Source organism: Psammomys obesus, unplaced genomic scaffold (assembly GCF_907164565.1).
Source record: "Psammomys obesus unplaced genomic scaffold, mPsaObe1.curated_primary_1811, whole genome shotgun sequence".
Lineage (NCBI taxonomy): Eukaryota > Metazoa > Chordata > Mammalia > Rodentia > Muridae > Psammomys > Psammomys obesus.
In genome coordinates, this window is record NW_026596073.1 from 1848995 (window position 1) to 1875514 (window position 26520).

General features: G+C 37.7%; 1 protein-coding gene across 1 annotated transcript in view; it reads right to left on the minus strand.

Annotated features, from left to right (window-relative positions):
• The window catches only part of Otogl (otogelin like), a 163489-nt gene that overhangs the window by 48384 nt on the left and 88585 nt on the right, over nt 1–26520 (minus strand). The window contains exons 26-32 of the mRNA XM_055626081.1: nt 21810–21944; nt 15706–15855; nt 13978–14097; nt 11336–11452; nt 8074–8230; nt 7155–7181; nt 1794–1961 (exon numbers count right to left, since the gene is read on the minus strand). Of these exons, the coding sequence (XP_055482056.1) occupies nt 1794–1961; nt 7155–7181; nt 8074–8230; nt 11336–11452; nt 13978–14097; nt 15706–15855; nt 21810–21944 (874 nt within the window). The remainder of the gene's footprint in view (nt 1–1793; nt 1962–7154; nt 7182–8073; nt 8231–11335; nt 11453–13977; nt 14098–15705; nt 15856–21809; nt 21945–26520) is intronic.

Consider the following 26520-nt stretch of genomic DNA (forward strand, 5'->3'; position numbering starts at 1 on the left):
ACAGAAATTGTGGTACATTTACACAATGGAATACTACTTAGCAGTTAAAAACAAGGAAAGCATGAAATTTGCAGGCAAATAGATAGAACTAAAAAAGATCATCCTGAGTGAGGTAACCCAGAAGCAGAAAGACACACATGGTATATACTCACTTATAAGTGGATATTAGCCATATAATATAGGATAAACCTACTAAAATCTATACTCTTAAAGAAGCTAAACAAAAAGGAAGACCCTAGGGAAGAGGCTTAATCCTCATTCAAAAGGGAAAACAGTATAGACATTGGAAGTAGGAGAAGACAGGGAACAGGACAAAAGCCTCCCACAGAGGGCCTCTGGAAGACTCTACCCATCAGGGTATCAAAACAGATGCTGAGACTCAAAACCAAACTCTAGACAGAATGCAGAGAAAATTATGGAAGAAAGGGGAGATTAAAAATGCAGAGAAAATTATGGAAGAAAGGGGAGATTAAAAAAACAAAAACAAACAAACAAAAAATCTGGAGGAGACCAGAGCTTCACAAGGAGACCAACAGAGCCAAAATATCTGGGCCCAGGATGCCTGCAGAGAGTGATGAATCAACCAAGGACAGTGCATGGAGATGACCTAGACCTCCTGCTCAGATGTAGTCCGTGGGCAGTTTCGTATCCATGTGGGTTCCCTACTAATGGAAGCAGGGGGAAATCACTGGCATGAAGACAGTTACCTTCTCTTTGATCACCTCCTCATGGGGAGGTGGCCTTATTAGGCCACAGAGAAAGAGAGTCCAGACAGTCCTGATGAGACCTGATAGACTAGGGTCAGAAAGGAGGGGAGAAGGACCTCCCCTATCAGTGGACTAGGAGAGGGACATAGTTAGGAAAGACTGAGGGAGAGTGGGACCAGGAAGAGATGAGGGAGGGGGCTACAAAGTGAATAAATTGTAGTAAATAATTATTATAAAGAAAATATAAAAAAAAACATGCAAATATCATGACTGAGAAACCAAAGATGCAAAATAAAATTAAATATTTTTTGTATAAGGAAAATCAGTTGCAACTAATATAAATTAAAACTTTAAACTTCCAGAACTTAGAGAGTTCTTTTTATAGGAAAGAAGAATTGAGAGAGTTTTCTCAGAGAAGTGAGCATTTTGTCAGATTCGTTAGTTTCTTGTGCTTGTAAAAGAAATTGTACATGGTTCTAGGTAGACTACAATGAAAGTTTAGCCTGGCATCACTGGCCAGAGAGGACATGGCCACCAATAAGAACAGTTGCCAGGCAGATACAAGCCTAGGATATAACTTGCTGGTCCAAGCCAGTAAATGAGGCATGTCGGACATGAATTATGAGATTTCAAATTGTGAGAGTCAAGGAACCAAGGACACCTGAGACCAGGACAAAGGAGGTGCAAAACCCTATCTCCGCGATTATCGACACTCTGATATGTACGCCTCATACTCAACTCATCACTTTCACTTTAACTTTCTATTAAAATCCTTTAAATGTTAGGAGTGAATGTTTTCTATTTAATTTCTATGTTAATACTATAAACATTTAATAAGTGGGTTACTTAATACCAAAAAATTCAATCAAACATCTGCAATTCTAATGTAGCAATGCCAATAGATAAGCAAATTATTTTACATATAAAACAGCCATTTTATATGCCAAGACTTTGTTTTATATTCTTTGGATATAGAAGAAATTTAGAAAATGCCATAGCATATGAAATCTCCAGTTAATACTTGGCGAATGGTTAATGAAAAAACTGTAAGTGAAAAACTAAATTTGAATTTTCAATTATACTTACAGGATGTCTTCTCTTTGAAAAGGCCCGGAGTGATCATAAAAATAAAAAATAAATTATGGTGATCACTACTTCTTGGCAAAGAGAAAATGCTTCTACTGGTTACATTGGCACCTAGGACAAGGCCACTCTTTCCATAACTTGCCAGCATATATGGTCCTTCTCCAAGCCCTGGTTGAGTTACAAGCAAAATAATTATAAATTAGCATAGGACTTCAAGGTTTTAAAAAAATAGAAAAAAAACTTCATAAATATTGGGCAATTGAAATCTATTCACTGATACATTAACAACTATTTTCAACTAACAGGAATTTAGTATATTGTATATGTATTTAAAGTATATAATTTAAATATGTAATTAGAAATAAATACATGTACTTATGTCTATAAATACACACATGGGTACATGCATGAATTCTTTTTACATGTATAACAAAACCGGATGGGAAAAATGACTTAGTCTTTTGGTATTCAAATTCTCTTACCTCTAGGAAGAAATGTGTCTAGATGACCTCCTAGCCTAAAATCTCAGGGTACTAATAAACGTCTAACATCCAATGATAATAATACCCTCTGTAACAGCACCTATGAGATGTCTCAGCAGGTAAAAGTGGTTTCTGTTTAAGCCTCATGGCCTAGATTTGATCTCTAGAACCCATGGTGAGAGAGAGAACCTGACTTATGAAGGTTCTCTTCTGACTTCCACACACATACTATAACATAGAGCACACGCATGTTACATGTGTTCATATCTACATATACATGTATGTACATGCATGCACACATGCACGCACACACTAAATTATAATTATAAATAAAATAAAGACTTCAAGACATTTATCTCTCCAAACAGCCTCATGCTAATAGCCTCATGACACTCTTCCAGCTGAATCTCAAGAAAAAAAAAGAGTTCAAAGACACACTATACAATATTTTACTGCTTTCACCAGTAAGATGAGTTTAAAATAAATGAAAAATAAGATGCCTAGACCCAGACCTGAAAGCCCTCAGAGTAATTTTTCTTCAAACTTCATCTCACAAAAATAAACAGATAAATGATAACTATGTCCATTAATATTTTAATTACTATTTTATGAGAACGAGATTAGTGTGACACCAACTCAATTTCCATGCTACTGGTGTCCTTACTATAGTTGGGTACAGTAAAACGTTTATCTAATAAACTCACTCTGAACTTCATTATGTAACAGTTTTGAGCAGGATACTAGTCTTTACCCATACACAGTAATAATGACAACACTCCCTTTAAATTCTAAGAAAATGACATATAACAACCATGAGGAACTTAGCACTGCAGTGATGCCAAAGACAATTGAGACAATCCCAGACACAACCTTTATATTCTCTTTTTAATTTTGTCTTCTCAAAATTATCTATTTATGTATTTTCCTTAAATAATGTAACTATCTTTACAACATAGTTGCTGACATGTGGTAGGTAACAAGGAAGAGAGAATTCAGCTGCAAATGTCTGAAAAAGCCAAGGTGGTTTATAATAGCTGTGGAATTATTTGGAGTAAAAAAACTATTGTGAAAAGTCACTTAAACCAATGTTGTTGTCCTTTTTAATGATTTCCATCAACAGCCTCTACAGTTCTATTACCTTCTTCAGTCACCTACCTCTGTGGCCATCAACTCTCCCTCCTGGGCACATTGACACTTTTCCTTATTACTTGAATCATAGGAAATCAATTCCCTGTCTGCCTCTCCCCTGAACCTACTACCACTGTATCCTCAGGGTTGGATGCCCAGTGTTCACCTTCTGAAACTATAAATACAGCGCCATAAATGGAACTAAAGAAAATGGCTTGAGCATTCTGTAACCCGACAGGAAACAGGTCATTATACTTGCAGCGGACATCACAGAAGGCAAAGCTGTACCGCACTGCAAGAGATAGTGACTCAGGACTCCAGTGCTCAGCAGATGGCAGAAAGCACAGGAGGGCTGGCGGGAGGAAGGGTGAGTTGGGGGAGGGCACAGGATGGACAGGACCCTGGAGCAGAGCTATGGGAGAGTACAGGTTTAAATAAGGACGTCATTGGAGTGTTTCTCAAACCGATTCGGAATTCAGAATGCAGACCACACAGCAGCAACGCAATGGCATCCTCGAAAGCACAGAACCACAGCTCACGGAGCAGAGCAGCACAGACTAAGCAGCTGCCGTGGACAACTACTGCTTATAAGTCCCAGTCGACCACAGTTTCGCTAAGTGCTTTTGGCAAAGCTTTTCCATTTCTTCATATCTCAATTTCCTCTTAAATAAAAGGTTAACAAAAGCTACCTATTATCACTCTATTATTAGTTTCAATTACATTTTTAATTGTGGAGCCCAGAAGATTGATATACCCAATCTCAGCTCTCTGCCTCTCCATTTCCCACCCTCCCATCCCCCTCTCGTGTGTGTGTGTGTGTTTGTGTGTGTGTGTGTGTGTGTGTGTGTGTGTGTATGTTTCTCTCCCTCTACCTGCCCTTCTCTTTTCCCCTACCCACTCGTATGTGCACAGGTGCGTGTGTGCCTTTGTATGTTTGCCTGTGTGTGTGTGTGTGTGTGTGTGTGTGTGTGTGTGTGTGTGTGTGCATTTCTGAAGAAAAATCTTGGATAAAAAATAGCTTTGGTTAGATTTTCTTTTATCATAAGGATTTTATTAGTGTTAACTTTTATTCAAAATCAATTTCTAGAAATGTAGCAAAACAAACAAAAGTATCCTCCCATTTATTTACTCATTTATTTTGTTTTTCTGAGACAGGCTTTTTCTATGTAGCCTTGGCTGTCCTGGATTAATTTTGTAGACCAGGCTGGCCCCAAACTCACAGTGATCCACCTGCCTCTACCTCCCTGAGTGCTAGGATAAAAGGCTTGTGCCATCACGCCCAGCATCCCTTTTATGTCTTCATACCTTGCAGTTTTCAAGGTTTTCTATGCAATCTCCTCTGTTAGCTATCACCATAGCTTCAATGGATTGCTGGAGCTGGCTTCCTATGACCGTTATGCTAACTTACCCATCCTTCTATCATAGGCCAGAGTTGTCCAGGCAGTAAAAGATGTCATCTCTCCAGATCCAGATGGCCTCACTTGTCTGAACTAGGCTTTGGTCGCTGTCTTTCCATTACATAGTTTGAGAAAAAGCAAGCTCTGCCTTCTGACTTTTTAACTGATGTCCTCACTCATCTTTTTCTACATCTGTGTAAAACACCCACTCAGACTCTTAGTGATAAGCCTGAATACTTGCTGAAGCTAGAGGATTTTGATTTCTATTGTATTAAGTTTTCACATTGATATGACATAATTTTATAATGTAAAGTGCATTTTCTGATATCATCTTCATTTTGTTTCTTTGTTTTCTACAATATAATAAAACTTATCTGTAGCCACATGATGTGTAATGATCACCAGACTTTATTCTCCTTATTGAACTAAAACTTTCTACTTTGATCAATATTTGTCCTTTCCTGATTAATCCTCCCCCTCTCCTACCTTTGCTAAGCACATTTTGCTCTCCTTCTGTGAGTTTATTTTAAATAACACATGTAATACAAGCAAATGGAATTTCATTCTTCCTGAATGACTTTATTCAGCTTAACATCCTTCAGGTTCAACCATGCTGTCATAAATGATAAAAGTCTTACTTTTACTTTGGGCTAAATATTGAAAATGTAAAAAAAAAGTATTAAGTATTCTCACCACAAAGAGTAAATGTTGAGATGATAAACTTACTAATTAGTCTGAGCTTAACATTCCTTTGTGCATTCATGTATAAAAGCATCGCCTTTTGCCACAAATTTAGAAAATTATTAATTTAAAATTATGAAAATTTTAAAACTTTTGAAGAAAGTTTATAGTTATATGTAATAGTAAAAGCTGTGCCTTTACTATATGTTTATATTTTACCTAAAATTAGTATAACTACTTATTCACTTGTGTTATTGAAAAAGTATGTTTTGAAACATTCTGGTGCTTTCTCAGAAAAATTAGGAATAGTGCTACATCAAGATCCAGCTATACCACTCTTAGGCATATATCCAAAACATGCTCAAGTATACAACAAGGACATTTGCTCAACCATGTTCGTAGTAGCTTTATTTGTAATAGACAGAATCTGGAAACAACCCAGATGTCCCTCAATAGAGGAATGGATACAGAATTTATGGTACATTTACACAATGGAATACTACTCAGCAATTAAAAACAAGGAAAGCATGAAATTTGCAGGCAAATGGATGGAACTAGAAAAGATCATCCTGAGTGAGGTAACCTAGAAGCAGAAAGACACACATGCTATATACTCACTTAAAAGAGGATATTAGCCGTATAATATAGGATAAACATACTAAAATCTATAGCCCTAAAGAAGCTGAACAACAAGGAGGACCCGAGGAAGATACGTAATTCTCATTCAGACTGGCAAGGAGAATAGACATTGAAAGAGGGAGAAAATAGGGAACAGGACAGGAGCCTTCCACAGACTCTACCCATCTGAGACTCACAGCTAAATTTTGGGCAGAGTGCAGGGAATCTTATGAAAGAAGAGGGAGATAGAAAGACCTGGAGGGGACAGGAGCTGCACAAAGAGACCAACAGAACCAAAAATGTGGGCCCGGGGGTCTTTACTAAGACTGATACTCCAATCAAGTGTGGAGTATCAGCTATGCATGGAGATAACCTAGAACCCCTGCACAGATGTAGCCCATAGTAGTTCGGTGTCCAAGTGGGTTCCCTAGTAAGCGGAACAGGGACTGCCTCTGATATGAACTTAGTAGCTGGCTCTTTGATCACCTCCCCCTGAGAGGGGAGAAGCCTTACCAGGCCACAGAGGAAGACAATCCAGTCCGTTCTGATGAGGCCTGATAAGCTAGGGTCAGATGGAAGGGGAGGAGGACCTCCCCTATCAGTGGACTGGAGAAGTGACATGAGAGGAGAAGAGGGAGGGAGACTGGGACTGGGACGAGGGAAGGGCCTACAGCTGGGATACAAAGTGAATAAATTATAATCAATTAAAATTAGTTAATTAACAATTTTTAAAAAGAAAATTAAATGTGGAAATTAATTAATAAATTAATAATTATAATAAATTATAATATATAATATAATTGATATAATATAATTAATAATTATAATAAATTAATTAATAAAGAACCTAAATTACACATTTTTATTTTTAAAAAATAAATTTTAACACCATTCCTCAGAAAAGTAGATCAATTATATATGGAAAAACGTTTATAACTTTATCATTCAATTCATGAACTATTTGTGTTTTATTGATACTATAAACTGCTTAAAAAAGTTATGTGAAAACATATCTGACATAATACTGCAGTAATATTCATTAAAATGGCACATACCTTCATTATAATATTCACAATCAAGTGCTAAAAGAAAGAAAAATAAATATTAAATTGCATATAAATTACATATTACTATCTGAGTATGTGCAGCACAGGAACATCCATTATTGATACTACATAAAATAACAGAGGATAACATCATTATCTAGAAACTTCCTATGAGCAAAAGCAATTTTGTGTGTGTATATGTGTGTGTGTGTGTGACAGAGAGAGGGGAAGATATGTAGGGAAAGAGGGGAAGTGGGAGAGAGGAGAGAGAGAGCATGTACATGTGTAACTGTTATTTTTCAAACACCTATAATATTTTAAATACTACGCCACCTTCACACTCACAATGATCCTCCTGTCTCAGCATCTTGGGTGCTGAAAAACAGGTATATACAACCAGGTCTTGTTCAAAAGGTATTTTTTAAGATGATGTGTTTTACTAAAACAGATTTCATGACATTGTTGTAAAGGTAGACAAATACTTGGCAATTTAGAAGCTGATCACAGAAACGTCCAAACTGTAATCAGTTCCTCAGATGACTAACCACACATCTGAGCAAATGAAATGGTTAAGGAGTCAAATCTGAAAGAAAATCAAGATGAGTTTTGAAAAGAACATCCTTATTATCAGAAGGATGAAATTTCACAGGCATAGGAGGACTGGAATCCTAAGCAATTTCTGGGAGGACGGTATGTAATTTATATTTCACAAGCTGCAGGAACAGCATTCAAACATAATAGAAAACTTAACATATTTTTTCTCTTTGATATATGATAATTTGTGATTGTCAAAAGACTATGAAATTTGGACAACTAAAACTAACTATATTTCCATGAGTTTCATGGCATTACTCCACAAGAAAATGACAATTCGTTTGGATCTTCTGAAAAGCTATCCTCTTAACGACGTCCTATGCAAGGTACCCACCACAAACAGTGGGTGACCTCCAGTGGACGGGCACCCCTTCCTGACAGCATTTGTAAGCGTATGCCGCCACACTGGTACAGAGACATTCGCAGTCCCCTCCCAGGTTACAGTTACATGTATCTTCATGGCAGTTTTTGGCAAAAGAAGTAACATCGATCTGAAAGCAAAATGAAAGACAATATAACTCCAATAGGCACTGATTGTGACTAAATTCAAACTTCCGGTAGAAGAGTAATTGCCCATTTTTCCCAACAGGTGTCCTCAGCGTAATACTCCCACCTACACAGCCCTTATTGTCCCAACCCACTGTGCAGCCAGAGAATTACTAAGCAAATGCCACCTCAAAGAACTAGCAAAACAAGAATAACAGATCTACTTTGACATCTGCACCCGGGTATATTTCAGATTTTTGAAAGCGCGCTGTTGCAGGATTTTGTTGTTGGCATAATCACCCGGCATTAAAGGAGCTCACTCTTTCTAAATGCACTTTACTTTTTTTTTCTTCTTTTATTTCTTCGTCTCCTAAATGGGAAAATGCTGGAGATGAGTGAGTGGCAATGGCAGTTTCTTCTAAATGTCTCCTAGTCACTTAATTTTGTACTTGTTAAATCACTGATGAAATTGATTAATGTGAAATCAATGTGTCACGAAAGAAAAAAGGGTTTGGTGTCAGCTATTTGTGTTTTAGGTTGTGTGCCAATGCCCAGGTTAATTTTTCAAGCAACAGTCAGGGGTAAAGCCTTAAGTCTCTGCGGCTTGGGTCCAGAATGAACACCATATTGCCTGTCAAGGAACTATGGTTCCTAAGAAGCACAGAAATCTCAACGTGGAAAACGTTTAATAAACTGGACTCTAGTCTACCCATGCCCGTTAAATGTAGCAAGCAGTCACGGACTCCCTTTAAATTCCTAAAACTTTCTGACATTATATAGAGTTATCACATTCAAAAGTACAACTGTGGTGTTTAAGACAGTAACTGTAAACTCATTACATGTTAACATAAATTACATGTTTTAGTAAAAACCTGTATTTTTGATCAAGCAAAATTAGGTCAGTGAGGAGAGTACCATGCTACACATTTTTTGCAGATTACTTTTAACATCTTTTTGTAGCACACAGCTGCTTTCCCATTCAGTGCTGTACTATTCTTTCTGTGGTTTGGTTTTGGTTAAAAGATGACAAAAGTTTTCCATGTATTTACAATTAAAAAGTTAAGAGTGGTTAATATCTTTTCTTTTTTGTGTGTGATTTTGATGACTAACAGTGATGATGTTCTTTTATACGATATCCAAAACTGTGGCCTTCTTTTTTATTATGTTTAATTAGGATATATTGCATTAGATAACACTGTGTTTTAGGGTTCTCTTTTCTCCACATTTCCTTCACTGCCCTACCCCCACTATCCCTGGTCCCCCTCTCACAACCTTCAGGACACAGCCTCTTTGCTTCTTTTATGTCCCATGTATCCTTCTTCTTGATCCCTAACCTCCCTCATCACCTATTAATTACCTTCTTGGTTTCCTTATAGATTTTTAGGCTTTATCAACTCTTACATCTGTTTATATGTAAACATGTACATTATACATGGATCTGTATATGTATTTTGCATTTTTGTTGTTATTGTCATTGTTCGTTTTTTTTCTTTCTGAGTTTGTGTTTAGTACAGCTCTGTCTACTTTTTTCTGTAGAGCTGAATAAAACTAAACACGTATGTGTGCCACATTTTCATTATGCATTCAGTTGTTGGTGGACAACTGAATGGCTGGTTTGATTTCCTTGCTGTTGTGAATAGAGCATAAACAAACTGGAATGTGAAAGTATCCCTGTGATAGGATATAGATGCTTTGTAATTGCTAGAAGTGGTATGGTTTGGTTAAATGGCAGTTCTTGTTTTAAATTTTTAATAACCGTCACATTGACATTCATAAAGACCAGGTTCAATTTGGTGTTTGAAACCACACCAATGAATTCAGCACTTTGCTAGATTAAACTCTTTAGATTTAATTTACCTTTGAAATAATAATCTTTCACTCTTGTGTGATTCCATAGCATTATGCATTAATTATTTGAAAACTGTGTGGTGTACAAAGATCTTCTAAATGTTAATGTGTTTAATTACACGCAGAAGCAACAGGCCACACATATTCATATCATCATGTATTTTCAGAAAAGCATCACAAAATTTTTAAGCCCACAGTTACAGAGCCAAATTTTGCAAAATTCTATTTTTCATCTAAAATTTTTAAAATATTTTAAGGGCAACAAATGCTGATGAATGTTTTCCTTGAAGCCACAGACTTACTCTCTGCTTCTCAAGAAAATATCTGCCAAATATTCATGTTTGAATGACTATATATTTCGATTATTTGTTCTTTCAAAAAAATTAGTATTCCAGGAAGGTGAACAGCAAACCTGGCTCACGACTCGAACATTGCACATGTGAGTCCTTTGAGAAAACAAGGGACATGCAGAGGGGTGTTGTTTGGCTTTAGGTGTTTCTGGGGGCTCCTAACAGTGGCAGTTCGGGTGTCTCTGACTGTTTTGCCTGCTTTTGAGATGCTTTTCCTCCTACTGGGTTGCTCTATCCAGCCTGGATTTTAGGGTTTGTACCTAGTCTTATTGCATCTTGTTACACCATGTTTGGTTGATATTCCTGGGAGTCCTGCTGTTTTCTGAAGGGAAATGGAGGATGAGTGGATCTGGGAGAGAGGGGAGGTGGGAAGAGAAGAGGGAGAGGAGGCTGTGGTCAGGATATATTATATGAGAAAAAAATAAATAATGTATTAAATTATTTCCACAGCTTCTACTGGGACCCAAAATTATTGCATGAGAAAGAAGATTAGATATTTAAGTTATATTTTTAGAATAGCTCCTAAAAATTCTTTTAAATATGCCACTAGAAATCCTGTTAGACTATACTTGCGTAGAATGTCCACTTGAAATGCTCTCTGACGTCAGATAAACCTCTATTCTTTTTATTATTTACACTTATTTACAAAATGCTGTAGATGAATCATACTTCATAAACTAGGATGAATTACATAGGTAAATGATCACTTACCTGTGCACACTGTTAGATAAGATACAATGAGGAAGAAAGGAAGACAACTAGGCATTTTTTATACAGAAAAACACCAACAAAGGTCCCCACAATGACTACAGGCCACCTGAGAAACATGAGTTGCTGAACTTGTCCCACTCATTTCAGCATCGACAGCAGCATGACTTTATAGTTAAGATTTTAGTGAAAGTTCTCATTTACCACATTACGACAAGGAGCAAAAACGTCACTGTACAAAATGGAACATTCTTTCTTGGCATAGGGAAATTTGTTTTGGTGCGCCTCGCAGGGCTTCAGTGCCTCCATAAGATCTTCACACTGTTGAAAATCAAAGAAAGAATAAGAGACTATAAGGGGCCTAAACTCTGAGATCAAAGCACCCTGCTGACTCATGACAAAGGCATGTAGCACAGTTGTGTCCTTTCAGACATTTTTACCTACTGCCTAGTGTCATCCATATAGGTTATATATTAATAACATAAATCACTTCGGAAAAACAACTAAATATTAAACAGAGTAACATTATAGAGTGAAGTTAATTGTTTTGAATTTTTTACCAATACAACATTTTCACCAAAAAATAAAAAAAATTCTATGAGCATGAATCTCTCTCCTTTAACTTTTTATGTTGTTCATTTTTGTCACAACCCATCTTCTGAGATATTGGGTACAGATTTCTACAATCTCCAGAGACTCAGATGAACTCTGAAATTTGACCTTTGCTGTTTCTAAAACTTTTCTGAGAAAGGACACGAATGATTTCCTCAGTCGCCTTTGGTTCTAAGTCTCTTCTGATTTGGATTCAATTCCAACATGTTCTGACGGGTTTTCTTATAACTACACTACACTGGCTCTTCTTCCCAAACCTTCTACTCCCTCCATTCCTTGCAATTCCTTACCTTGAAACCTCTGTGCCCTTCATTTGACACAGCTGTCTCTACTTCGGCAGCCTGCATATATTACCAAGGGGCAAATCTATATTTCTATGCTAGGTCTATGCTCTGTAGCTTGAAATTAGATATTTCCATCTTTAGGTCACATCTTTCTCAGTACATCCTAAGGTGTACTGTACTTATTTCTACTCTGTTTCTGATGTCAGGAGGTATAAGGCTTTCTTGAACCTTCCAAATGCATCCTCAATAAAGTCCTTCAATAAATACTGGGAATTTCCATTTTCAATGATGCCAGTTTCTATAAACTTCTAATCTCCCCTAACAGCTCACCTGACTGTGCTATAAGAGCCTCCTGCACCTGCTGTTTTCAAGGCCTCCCCTTGATTTTTCAGTCATTCTCTATTTCTAACTCTACGTCATACCGTATGAACACTATGAGATGTTTTTATGTTCTGCACTTTCTCCACACCTGTTCACATTTGCTAGGTGACTTTCTCCTTTTCTCCTATCCTTTCTCCCATAAACCAGTGGTTCACAACCTGTGGGTCATGATGCTCACAGAGGTTGCATATCAGATATCCTGTATATTAAATATTTATCTTATGATTCATGACAGTAGCAAAATTATAATTGTGAAGTAACAACAACAAAAAAAAAATGTGTGGTTGGGGATCACCACAACATAAAAAAATCTATTAAAGGATTGCAGCATTAGGAAGGTTGAGAACCACCGCTCTAACCTTTATCTTCTCAGATCTTATAGATGTTAAAGACCTTATCATCAGAGTATTTGTTCCACAGAATCTTTCTCAACTTCCTGTGTATATTTATTAATTCAGCTATATACATCAATATATTCTATTAGTAGTTTTCTATGTCACCTAGTAACTTAGCCATTAAAATTCCTCAAAGGAAGAGAATATCACATTCATAGTCTATATTATAATAATATAACAACATATTAAACAAAATATAGTGAATGAATATAGAGCAGAAAGTATTTTGCTATGCTTAAAAAATATGAGAGGTGTAAGTCTGAATGTCACCTCTGTTATTTCTGAATATATAGGTTGTATTAGACAAATCATTTAACCTTTTTGAAATGCAATCTTTCCACCTATAATGCAGAAACAATAACTTTTGCAAAATAAAATTTTCATAAGAATTACATATATCTGTACAAGATCTGTTTACCTAAAGAAGCTAAGCAAGAAGGAGGACCCTAGGGAAGTTGCTAAATCCTCACTCAGAAAGACAAACGTGACAGACATAGGAAGAGTTGGAAAAACAGGAAACAGGACAGGAACTTACCACAGAAGACCTCTGAAAAACTCTACCCAGCAGGGTATCAAAGCAGACTCATAGCCAAACTTTGGGCAAAGTGCAGGGAATCTTATGAAAGAAGGGGCAGATGAAAGTTCTGCAAGGACAAGAGCTCCACAAGCAGAACAACAGAACCAAAAAATCTGGGCACAGGGGTCTTTTCTGAGACTGATACTCCAACCAAGGACCATGCATGAATTTCAAGTAATGGGAACAGGGACTGCATCTGACATGAACTCAATGGCTAACTATTTGATCACCTCCCCCTGAGGGGGGAGCAGCCTTACCAGGCCACAGAGGAAGACAATGCAGCCACTCCTGATGAGACCTGATAGGCTAGGGTCAGAGGGAAGGGGAGGGGGACCGCCTCATCAATGGACTTGGAATGGGGAATGGGAGGAAATGAGGGAGGGGGCTACAGCTGGGATACAAAGTGACTAAACTGTAATTAATATTAAAAATTTTAAATTTAAATTAAAAAAAGAATTACATAGAAAAATATGGAAGTCCATCACCTATAAAGTATCATAGAAAAACCATGTAAAAGAATAACCTAGGTAATTTAACTCATCAGAATGTTTTTTTGATAAATATATGTTTGTTCTAAATTTCACATATGTAACTTACCTGTCCTAAGGCCCAACTGTCTCCAAACACCTGAGCATTTCGCACTTCAAGGTTATTAGATGTTGTCATATCATTTGAAGTACATTTGTCAAAGTTCCCGCACAATCCTGCCAGCTTGTTCTAAAGTAATAAAATTATAATGAAATATTTAATATTTATTCTAACATTCAAATATATTAAAAGTAAAAAATTCTATGAAGAACTTTCACAGAATAATTTAAAATAAATGTTTTAATAAAATGAGTTCATACCAAGTTAATTATATTTCTAATATTTAACAGCTCCCAAATATTTCACCAACCTTCATATATTATATATCATAATTACTGTACATCTTTGTATTCACATCTATAACAATTTAACCCTAAAAGTATATACTGAAGTTTATTAATACATATATGTGCATATATACTGTTATGTATATATAGTGCATAAGCATGAATAATTTTATGAATAAAAACATCTGGATCATAAATTTGAGTTATATATTTAAGGCTCTGTAACATCATTAATGTTGAAACAATAAAGCTAACTTCAGTGACTATAGTTCACGAAATGATGAGCCCAGGAATCTATTCATATCACAACGACCAGTGGATTTCCTCAAAATACTGTAATTTCTTTTTTTAGAGGCAGGGTCCTCTAAGGCTTTCAAAGCAGATGGTATTTTAACAATAGTGGAACTCTTTTTAAAACCTTAAACTGATGCCCCTTCAACTCTCTCTTTAATAATAATGGCTGGAACACAGCCCTTTAAAGTAACATCGTCTTCCTGCCTCCAAGAAAGCAAACAGTGCATGGGACCCATGTCTTAGATTATCCAAGGCTAGTTACCATTTTTACCTGTGGGCAAACAAATTGTGGTACAGCCATACCACGGGTTACAATAGTATTTTAAAGGGGAAAAATACTAATTCATACAAACGGATACATTTTATATTTATTTTACCAAGTCTTTGAGTGGAGCTCTCAACAGCTACTCAACAATTCTACTTATATGATATGCGAGGAAGGAAAAACAATGGATAATAGCAATGGAGGTACAATGGTCTTTTTTCAGATTTGTGGAGATGGAAGTAATTTAGCAATAAGGGAGCAGCCTGAACAAAATGTGAGTGTTGACAGACTTGTTTTTTGAAGAGCTACAATATTAGATCAAGACTCCATCCATCTTTTTAAATCCATAGAACCATAAGGTAATTTTAAATTACCTTACTATTAGTTACTTACTACTACAATTTTACTGTATGTTAACTTATTTTAAAAATCTACAATAAGAAACAAAATAGAGAAAAGAGATCATTACAGTAAGTGATTTTTTTTTTACTACAAAAAATTATATAACCAAACTCAAGGGAGGAGAAATAAGGGAGATGAATGAACCAACAACAGATATGTGGATGTTAAAGTAAAAAACAAAAAACTAAATAAGATTGACCTATACTATACAAATAAGTAGTGTATTCCTTTATCTTGCTAAGTAGTATTCTTGTATGCTATACCAGTTGTGTAACTAGACTTGAATTTCTGAAGTCCTTTAAATAGGGCATTGTTAGTAATTTTGGAAACATAACTAAACATAGATCTCTATAGCTTACAAAAAAACTCAAAGAAATCCTTTAAAACAAAATTTGATTAACAATTCATCCAATCATTCTTTTCTTCAGACATGGAAAGACAAACACAATTCCATTCCTAGCAGCCCACTTAGAGGAGAGGTTGGCTTACCTTCCACTGTGGCCCAACTTTGATGTGGATGGTTGTCTTCTCATCCCACAGAATGGTGATATCTTCCTCCGGGAAGTAGACTACTATGTAGTGTCCAGCCTTCCACAGCTGGTATTCGGGGTTGCTTTCCAGGAAAAAGCCTGATCGCTTCTTCCAAAGGATAAAATATCTTAGAGTAAGTATCACAGTCTCTAACCGAAGGAGGGGATGCGCTAACGCCTTCCAGTGTCTACCTAACATGATTTCCTGCTGTGCTTCTCAATCCTCTAATGCAAAACCAGTGTATTAAATGAGAAATACATTAAATTGGTATTCATATAAAACTTAGAAAATAGGCTTAACAAGAGACCATTGGAAACATGAAAGATAATCCAGGGACAGTGAAAAGAAGAGAAAGAGGATGGATACACAGACTGTGAAGGAGCAATGACTACAAAAGGTTGAGGAAGAAAAATGCATTTTCTTCTCTTCAAAAGAAAAAAAATTTTTTTGCTTGTGATTTTAAGTATTTAAAATAAGCATAGATACAGCCTTCTAATGTTATTAAATTTTTAAATGAAATACAGACCTATTACATTTGGCAAGATAAAATGCTTTCATAGTCCAGTGAAAAAGTCCAGATGAAATGATTTGATAACTGAAAAAGGAAAGCACAATACAGATATAGATAGATATATGCAAACATATATGCTCAGGTGCATATACATAAGGGTATGTATATGGGAAAGTAACAGAGATAAACACAGACAGAAAGACAGACAGAGAGAGGAGAGATGAATTACTATCAAAACCCTATCAGCAGATTGGGGAGGGGAATGGGAGAAGATAAGGGGTGGAGGGTAGGATTGGGAGAGAATAAACAAGGGGGTTACAGCTGGGCTACAAATTGAATAAACTGCAATTAATAAAAAAATAAATAAATTATAAAAAAGAAAAAAGATTAAAAAAATACAGCAATTGTTGTATGCTGATGGTTTTGAACTGCTGTTTTACTGAAACGAGATTTACAAGTTTTTGCTATAGAGTGTAGAACCTTTTAAGTATAGGGTTATGACATTTGCAAACAAGAATAATATGACTTCCTCCCTCTATGAAATCAGAGGTACAGATTTGGCGATGTGACTTAAAATGCCTTAGAACAGAAATTCAGGATCAGAAGTTTCTAGAAGCAGGTTTGACTCACTGTAACCTGATACTGGTAAGCAGCCCTGAAACCCTATGTGAAGTGCTAGCTGGTCTCTCTGAACTACCTGACCACTGGCCTTTGCAGAACAAAAAGACTTTGGAAGGATTACGAAGGGGGCGATAAAACTTGGAAAAGAACCTGAACAGAAAGGAACAGAAACCCACAATGAGAACGGAGAAGAAACAGAAGGAGTGGCTTAAGCAAAGGCTTGGTGCCAGGCTCATTCAAATTATGTTCAGGCCTCAGAAAAGCAGTTAAGGGCTGAAGCGTGGACTACCTGACAAAGCAAAATAAAATCAAATGTTTGAATTGAGAAGCAATACCGTAAGCTCAAAGGAAATAATTTGGAAACTAGAAATGGTAAGAGGAATTAGATGATAAATACATTGGGAAACAAGACTTCCAATTGTGACTTTGGTCTTGAATTGATCTCATATAATGATCTAGAAAATTGTATTAATGAGAAGGAAATCAATTTATGTAGAAGACAAAAATTGGAAAGAGATATAAAATCCTCATGATGGATCTATTTTTCTTCTCTGAATAAAACAGAGTGTAGTGAGAGAATGCCATAGGAGAATGGTATTTAAATGAATATTTTAAAGAACAGGTGAAAAAACAGTCACATCTATAAGGTGTTTTCCATCTCTTATATTCTCTTATATTAAAATTATACTTATTTGGTTCTGTTGCTCTCCTTGGGCACAGGGTCTTTTTTGAGACTGATATTCCAACAAAGGACCATGCATAGAGATAACTTAGAAACCCTGCACAGATGTAGCCCATGGCAACTCAGTATCCAAGTGGGAACAGGGACTATCTCTGAAATGAACTCAGTGGCTGGCTCTTTGATCACCTTCCTCAGATGGGGGGTGGAGGCAGCCTTACCAGGCCACAGAAAAAGATAATGCAGACCGTACTGATGAGAGCTGATAGGCTAGGGTCAGATGGAAGGGGATGAGGACCTCCCCTGTCAGTGGATGAGGGGAAGGGGCATGAAAGGAGAAGAGGGGGTAGAATTGGGAAGGATGAGGGATGGGACTACAGCTGGGATACAAAGTGAATAAACTGTAAAAAATAAAAAACCCAAATATATCGGTTTAGATTGGAAAAGAAAGATTATACTTATAACTATATTATACAATGTTGATACATCCATCCATATTGTTAACTGGCTTTGCCTAGCCTCAAATTCTTCTACTGACCAATCTTCTATTCTCACTAGCTCGAAGAGTCAAGTCATCATTTAAGCTATCCCAAATATGTGCACTTGATATTCCTCCTGCTAAGCACTGTAGTCCCAGAGTCTGGCACAATTGTTTTATTCCCTTTTTGACTCAAATGCTTCCTCCATCAGGAGGCTATACAAGATCTCTCGCTCCCAAATGAACTCATGTACTGGGCCCACGCTTAGAATTTTAATGCTCCGTAATCGCCATCTTAAAATCAAGTTTACTTTTGAATCTGTGATCTGCGAGCCAAGTCCGATGGGATAAAGGTGGTGCATCTGCGCCATGGCGCCCTGGCACAGGCACACTCGACATCTTGCCTCTCCTGCCTCTTGGAGGCAGGAGGCCTTTTGCTCCTTACCCTCTGCCTGGGGCACCACCTCTGTACTTCATCCGCAGCACAGAGCCAGGCTGAGCAGGGGACCAAGTACCAAGAATGATAGGATGTGTCCCTCCACACCAGGAATGCCTACATTCGACATGAAAGGCTATCTATGCCCAACAAGAGCACATATCAATGGATAGAAAAACATCCTGACAAAAGGGGGGAAAACAGACTTTTTGCCCAAGGACCCTACATTTCCTTTTGGTTAAGGCCCCATAATTGGTATAACCTGCTATGCCCCTAAATCACTCTGTCATGACACCAACTATATATTGTACTTTCCATTAGTTTTTTGTTGCCACACTTGTTATCATGTCTTCTCATCCCAGCGGTCTGGTTTTAAATCACTTGCTCTGAATCACAAGCACACCTTTTCACTTTGCCATTAGATACAGAACGCTTGTTTCATTAGGTAGGGCGGCTTGCAGCAAGAACAACCATTCTAATCTAAATAAGTGACTGCACTCCTTTCTCTTCAGATAATCAGCTAATGCTTCCTCCGTAATGAACTGTCCAAAATAGAAACCTGTGCTTTGGAAGGATAGCACTTCAAACAATAACTAAATGACTAAATGATGTTAGAAAAAAATAAGTCAGAAATTGAGATAATTAAAACATTTCAGAGTACAGCATAGGTGAATTTATAAAAGATTTTTAATTTGCATGTTAGATCGAAATATAATTGTGCATTTATATAAAGAACAGGGAGTTGTTTATTCATTTCCCTGGATGAGAAACCCATTAGTTATGAAGTAAGTAGCACTTACTATATTTTCACTTATCTCCCAGAAAGGCATTTTAGCTGGGAACTTGTTGGGATCAAACTATTCCTGTGGCTTTTCTTAATCTTCATTCCTCCCAATCTAAATAAAGAAGATTCATCAACGCCTGTGTACAGGCGAAAATTGGAGGCTGGGAGTTACACAGAGCTGCAATTACCACTTCAGAAATGTGCCAAAGTTTCTTTATATGAGCATTTACCAATTTGTCCCCTTTTGAAAAAGCACCCTTGATCATAGACAGACATTCACCTATAAATGAGTATCTAACTGAGGGCTAGGCCAAACATCTGTAGTTATTTTTTTAAAAGATGTCGGTGTGACTGTCAAAGCAGTTTGGTCATTTGAGGGCTGTGCGGATCTCTCAGTGTTCCCCCCTGAGATACAAGATGTGTCCCAGAATGGAGGTTCTCAGACTGCAGTACAAGAATTTGGGGGATACTGAAAACCGAAGTACCAGGAAATACCAGAAAGTAATCCAGGGGCTAAACAGAGTACACAAATGAAAAAGTGCAGTCTTTCGTTTTGTTTGGTTTGTTTGTTTGTTTGTTTGTTTGTTTGTTTCTGTTTTTTTAAGACAGGGTTTCTGAGTGTAACAGAGCCCCGGCTGTCATGGCCTCACTCTGTAAACCAGGCTGGCCTTGAACTCACAGAAATCCACCTGCCTCGGCCTCCCTAGTGCTGAGATTAAAGTTGTATGCTGCCACCTTTGTTTAAAACAGAAAATTATTTCTCTTTTTAGCAGAAAGGGCTCATGTTTTCTCTTGACCTGCCATGTCATTTCACCCTTAGCCATTCCAGTGTCTGAGGCAGAAACACAGAAAGGTGCCCTTAGAAGGAATGTTTCAGATGACTTGCATGAAAATGTGTTTCAGTTAGGAAAATGGTGTTCTGAGAATTCTTTTTGAAATATGAAAGACCATTGTCAGATCAGACACTTTGAAAACCCAAACCCACTGCCTTTGAAATGAAGCTCACCTGACTTGTCCCATCCATGAGCTTCCTTCCAGTGTGAGCCTAGAACCCTGGTCAGGCACTTTTGCTCCCATGCCTGCCACATTCTAGTTTGCTAGCGTTGTACCTTCCAGAATCTCTGCCACGCTCCTGCTCTACCACCCCACGGACTTCGTTTCAATCTAAGCCAATTGTTGCCGTCAACCATAACATGTTAGCTTCCAATTCTGCTTCTGAGTATAACCATTTCACTGAAATGCTATCTTTCTCCCTCTTCGTCTAGCTAATTCATCTCTTGTCAGGTTATGTCTCCAGATGAAAAATAAAGAAGCTGAAAGAAAGAGGGGATTGGTTCTTAAGACTTATTATTCCATATTTTCACTACAATCTACATGGACTGAAAAAGGGGGTTTGTAATCACGCTCAGGAAAAGCTGAAGCCCGAGTGGTTCAATAAACTTTGCTAAAGTGCAAAGTAGGTGACAGGAGATGGTGCTACATTGTTCTCACTGACTCCAAATAGATGCTCCAACGTCCTTGAAAGCTTAGGGTTGCTCTAGTGGTTGTTCTGAGGAGCTCTTGTCGGAGCCTAAGCAGACTCCAGCACAGCACATCACACTGCCCAATCTTATGTTTCTTAACAAATCTTCACTGTAGTATGTTAATTAAAGGAAAGCAGGATCTCTTCACTATTACAGCTTAAGAATTGGCCACCAGTTTCCATATACTGTGGACACTGTGGCTGAATTAGTAAATAAGTAGATGAGTGAATAAAATTGATTCAAACTTCTGATCGGACGATCTCCCAGTATAAAAAAAAATAAAGGAAAGACACAATGAACTTCTTTCACGTGTTGCTCATGGACACACAGGGAAGACAAATAAACACACCAGGAATTTGACTGATGGTGATGGAACAGGGTCTCTGAGAGCATCCTGAGACCTTTCCTGAAGGAGATAAAACATACTGCCCAGAATCTGTTAAATAAAAAGATTCATTCATAAGTTACTTTTTTAAAGGTGCAGTTGAGAGTAAAAAGCGCCTAGAATATGTAAACAACCAGAGAAAGATTCAACTTTTGGGACATGAGCTTGAAAAAGAGCCACAAGAGCTGAGGCAGGACAGGCGGGCAGCAGCCAAATTGCCAAGAACCTCGTGGGCGATGAAAAAACACCTAAAACAATTGAAGCAGAACAGGCAGAAGAAGCCAGATTCCTGTACGGAGAAAGCAACTGCTGCTGCAGGGGGCCGGAGGGAATAAAGGTGAGGCCTTAGGCAGGGTGTCAGGAGACGGATTAAAGATTACCATAGAAACTCACATGGCAGACGGTGTTTGCCAAAGCCAAGAATGTTGATCAATGGGAAGGAAAAATAGTAGAAATGACTGAAATATGATGACAAATAGTATAAGCAGAAAATGCAAGGTGGTTTACGGTTTGCCAAAACCACACAAAACAACAACAAAATCTAGATCTAACTATATATAAACAGAGTTATCTAAGACATTTCTAGTGTGTTCTCTGTATCATTAGTACAAGCTAAGGTTATCATAAAAGACAGAGTTCACTAACCTGTTTGTAAGGAGCATCATTGAGGTAGATTTCAGTGTCCCCAACTGATATTAAAACACTTTTAGAACAAACAATATCATTGTCAAAGCATTTCTTGTTCTGGGAGATCACCGATATATCAGAATCGTCTGTACTCTGAAATATGTCAAGAGCATTTTATTGGCACAAATGTATACTACATATAAATTTTACTTATTTTTTATTAACAAATTTAAGGACAAACAAGATTTCTAATGGCTTACATTAAAACATAAAAAGGTCATACTTCTAAAGCAAAAATAAAAATTAATTTTAACTAAAAATGAGAAAACATTCTATTGAAATACCACAGTCTTTAAATAATTACTCTTAATATATTTTTAACTTTGTTGTAGCAATCCTTTTTAGGTCCATTTCATTACAGTGGCTCTACTTTACCTTATAGATCTACATTATAGCTCTCTTTATCAGTATATAACACTAATACAGTAAGTCACTTAAAGAGATTTTTACCTATTTTCATTTTTAGATGGTATATATTTTCCTTTACTTTAGGGAATTCTTTGGACTGCTTACTGCCTCCAAAGAAGAACTGAAGTAGAAGAAAAATTGTGCCATGTGCTAGCAGGCAAAACTGTGGGATTTATTTGTGGGCACGCTTTCAAACTTCATGATGTCTTATCTAACTCCCACAACATTTGAAACTGATCTTTACTGACAAGTAGAAAATTTTATCGCTTAATACAGTTGGCTTTCTGGAAGAAAATGTTCTAAACACTAATGTTATTTCTAGACCCAACATCACAACCTGCTGATACAGACATGGGCCACCTTGTCAGCGAGGCAGCCACGTAGTGGGGCTGTGATCGCTACACTCGTGTTTTGAGAGCTCACACCCTGTCATATCCACTCACTTAGCATCATGGTGCAAGTGCTCATGGTGAGGTCCCTGCACTCTCACCATGTAGTAATGGGTTACGGTTCTGTCTTCCCCTGACACACTCCAGTTCCAGCAGTGTGGGAAACCTACACATCACATGGCCCTGATGGGGATGGTGCAGAGCTCTGGCAGGTGACAGCCGCTAGGTAAGACACACAGGTGTGCACACACTGAGTTCTAAAGCTTGGACTGTCAACAGTTCACAGAACGGGCCTTGTAATCAGATGCACTTATTACAGTATCCGGGGGAGGGAGGCTTGCTGTCAGATTTGCGTGTGCACCTGTTCCAGTATGTGTGCTAAATATTCCACCCCCGCCACACACAAATGCCCTGTGTACAGCGGGCACAATATTCAAATGAATCACTTCTTGACATGTGTTTATACATCAGTGTTCATCCTACAGCCGCCTTCTCAAACAATAAGGACCTTATGCAATGGCATATGCCTCCCTTTAAGCAGTGACACTATCCTGCTGCAAACTGGCTAGGCCAGGACTAGTCATCCTGGTATTCATAGTATCTCAATAATTTGATTGTCTAAACAAGACCTGAATAATGGTACTACCAGTTGCCATGCCAACATGGAGAGAGAGAGAGAGGGGTAGAACAATAATAATTATGTAAAAAGGCAGTAAATTTGAGAGTTGAGGTGGTTCAGGAGTCATTGGAGAAAGAATAAAGAGGGGATGCCCAACTATTATAAAGGACACCACCAAAGCCAGTGCCCTGCCTGGCTTTCCTGTAGCTGGGTCTGAGTGCTCTGAGAGACATGGGACTTAAGTTTACCCCATTGAGGTGACACCATAGCCGTTGAGAGAGTACCAGGACCACAGTGTGCGCCTTTATTTGCCATCTCACCAACTTTCCTTGGAAGTCACTGCCATGGTGATGTGCTCATGGTGATGTGGCATTTCTGGGATGACGCTGACCTAAATACACCATCAAGGATGTCATGAGAAACTGAAGTAACACTTCCACGGTCTTTCTGCTTCAGTAACTTACTTCCACCTGGTTGTCAGTATTTCCAATCTAAGAGGATTTCCTTGGTTTCACTTTTGAAAATTTCATATATGCATTTTGTATTTACATTGTTTCCCCCTCTCTATCATCTTGCCAATGACTCCTACACCTCCTCAACTCTCTCTTTTTCTCTCTCTCCTTCTCTCTCAAATGTACTGCCCTTTTACATAATTATTATTATTGGTGTGTGTGTGTGTGTATGTGTGTGTGTGTGTGTGTGTGTGTGTGTGTGTGTGTGTGTGTGTGTTGGCATGTTAACTGGTAGTATCATTATTCAGGTCTTGTTTTGACAATAAAATTATTGAGATACTGTGGAGGCAGTTTCCCTGTCATATATAAAATACAGTCTCCAGCACACAAGTTGGCCCTTTGGCTCTTTCAACTGGTCCTTCCTCTCTTCCATAATGTTCCCTGATCCCTGAGTACAGCAATTGTGTTGTAGATGTATCATTTGGAAATGGGCACCCCATGGTCCAGTATTCTCTACATTTTGATTAATTTTAGTTTTCTGTAATGGTTTCTGTCTGTTGCAATAAGCTTCTTTAGTGAGGGGGAAATGCTACACTTATTGATGGGTATAAGAGCACATATTGATAATGCAGTTAAAATTGTCCTATTTTAAGAAAGTGTCAGTAGTGGGTTCTCCTCTAGATTCTACTGACTCACTAGCCATAGGCAGTTGGCTAGATTTACAGTCCCGGGCATGATTTTCCTCCCATTGGGTGGGCATGAGTCCAGTTAGACAGCTGTTGGTTACCACCAAGACACACATGCCACTACTGCACATTTGGGGATGCCTATTATGCTGGTCATTGTTGTGGTCCGTAATCATCACAGCGAGGGGGGGGGTAGTTATTGATTTATTTTCTTCCTTGGCAACTTGCATAGCACCTTCCATACTATAAAAGCAAAACTTCTGGGAAGAAGCTTTCGGATCAGCTTAGCTCAGTTTCTCCAAGTCTAGTGTCATAAGACTTTATTGCTGAAGAATCCAATTTTTTTAAAAGACCCCACCAGCACTGAGTGACTTTAGGGCCAGTTTTCCCTCCCATCACAATCCGCTCTGGAATCTCACTGCAAGCGATACAGAACTACATGCTGACCTCTAGCCTGCAGACTACCACGGAAAAGTTGGAATCATGCATTTTGGAGGAAGAAGAAATCCGAGCTGAGACATAGACTAGAATGCACAACACATGCACAGGCCTGAACCAAATAAAGGATTGTACAAGAGCACCGGGCACCCATGCTCATGCGAAGACGTTACAGCCCTGAACAAGTCCTTTCCTTCACGTTTAATTTTTAATTTATTTAATACCCAATTTCAACTTTGTGGACCAGCTTTGATTTGTATTGTCCTATTACTTTCCTTTTGTGTCTGAATAGATTTTCCCAAGGAACAAAAATTGTCCTAGAATTAGAAGTCTCCCTACCTCAGCCTCAAGTGCTGAGATTGTTTTAGGTTGTCTGACCACATTGCTTCCCTCTTTTTCTTTTTATTCTGTCTTGGATGAACAAGCCCTAAATTCCTTATTTGCCTTGATTGTTCCCTCTTTATTTAACTTTTCTCTATTTTTTTCTCGTGATTAATAGTTTCACTTTGCTTATTTTGTTTCAATCCATACCCTTAGTGACAAATGTCTTGAGACACCACATTTCCAAGTCATATTAAACTGTCAAGAAAAGACATGATTCACAATGAGTAGAAAACTTTCTATGATGAACACAAACTGAAGTAATCTACGACCACAAATTTATCACTAAAGAAAATAGGTAAAGGAATTTTATAGGCTGAAGAGGAAAATAAAGACATCCATTCAGGCCATGAGAAAAAATAAGCAACAGTAGGATAAGAAATAAAACCATGATTTCCTTGTTTTTGTTTGTTTGTTTGTTTGTTTGTTTGTTTATTGCTGAGTAATATTCCATTGTGTAGTTATACCACAATTTGAGCATCCATTCCTCCACTGAGGGGCATCTGGGCTGTTTCCAGCTTCTGGCTATTACAAATAAAGCTGCTACAAACATGGTTGAGCAAATGTCCTTATTCTGTGCTTGAGACTCTTTGGGTATATGCCTAGGAGTGGTATAGCTGGATCTTGAGGAAGCACTATTCCTAGTTGTCCAAGAAAGCGCCACATTGCTTTCCAGAGTGGTTGTACAAGTTTACATTCCCACCAGCAGTGGAGGAGGGTTCCCCTTTCTCCACAATCTCTCCAGCATGTGTTGTCTCTTGAGTTTTTGATCTTAGCCATTCTGATGGAAGTAAGGTGAAATCTTAAGGGTCGTTTTGATTTGCATTTCCCTGATGACTAATGAGGTTGAGCATTTCTTTAAGTGTTTCTCTGCCATTCAATATTTCTCTATTGAGAATTCTCTGTTTAGCTCTGTACTCCATTTTTTTAATTGGATTACTTGATTTTTTTGCTGTTTAACTTTTTTAGTTCTTTATATATACTGGATATTAGTCCTCTGTCATATATAGGGTTGGTGAAGATCCTTTCCCAATCTGTAGGCTGTTGTTTTGTTCTGATGACCCAAAAGAGTCTCAAGTACACAATAAGGACATTTGCTCAACCATGTTTGTAGCAGCCTTATTTGTAATAGCCAGAAGCTGGAAACAACCCAGATGCCCCTCAGTGGAGGAATGGATGCACAAATTGTGATATATCTACACAATGGAATATTACTCAGCAATGAAAAACAAGGAAATCATGAAATTTGCAGGTAAATGGTGGGATCTGGAAAAGATCATCCTGAGTGAGCTATCC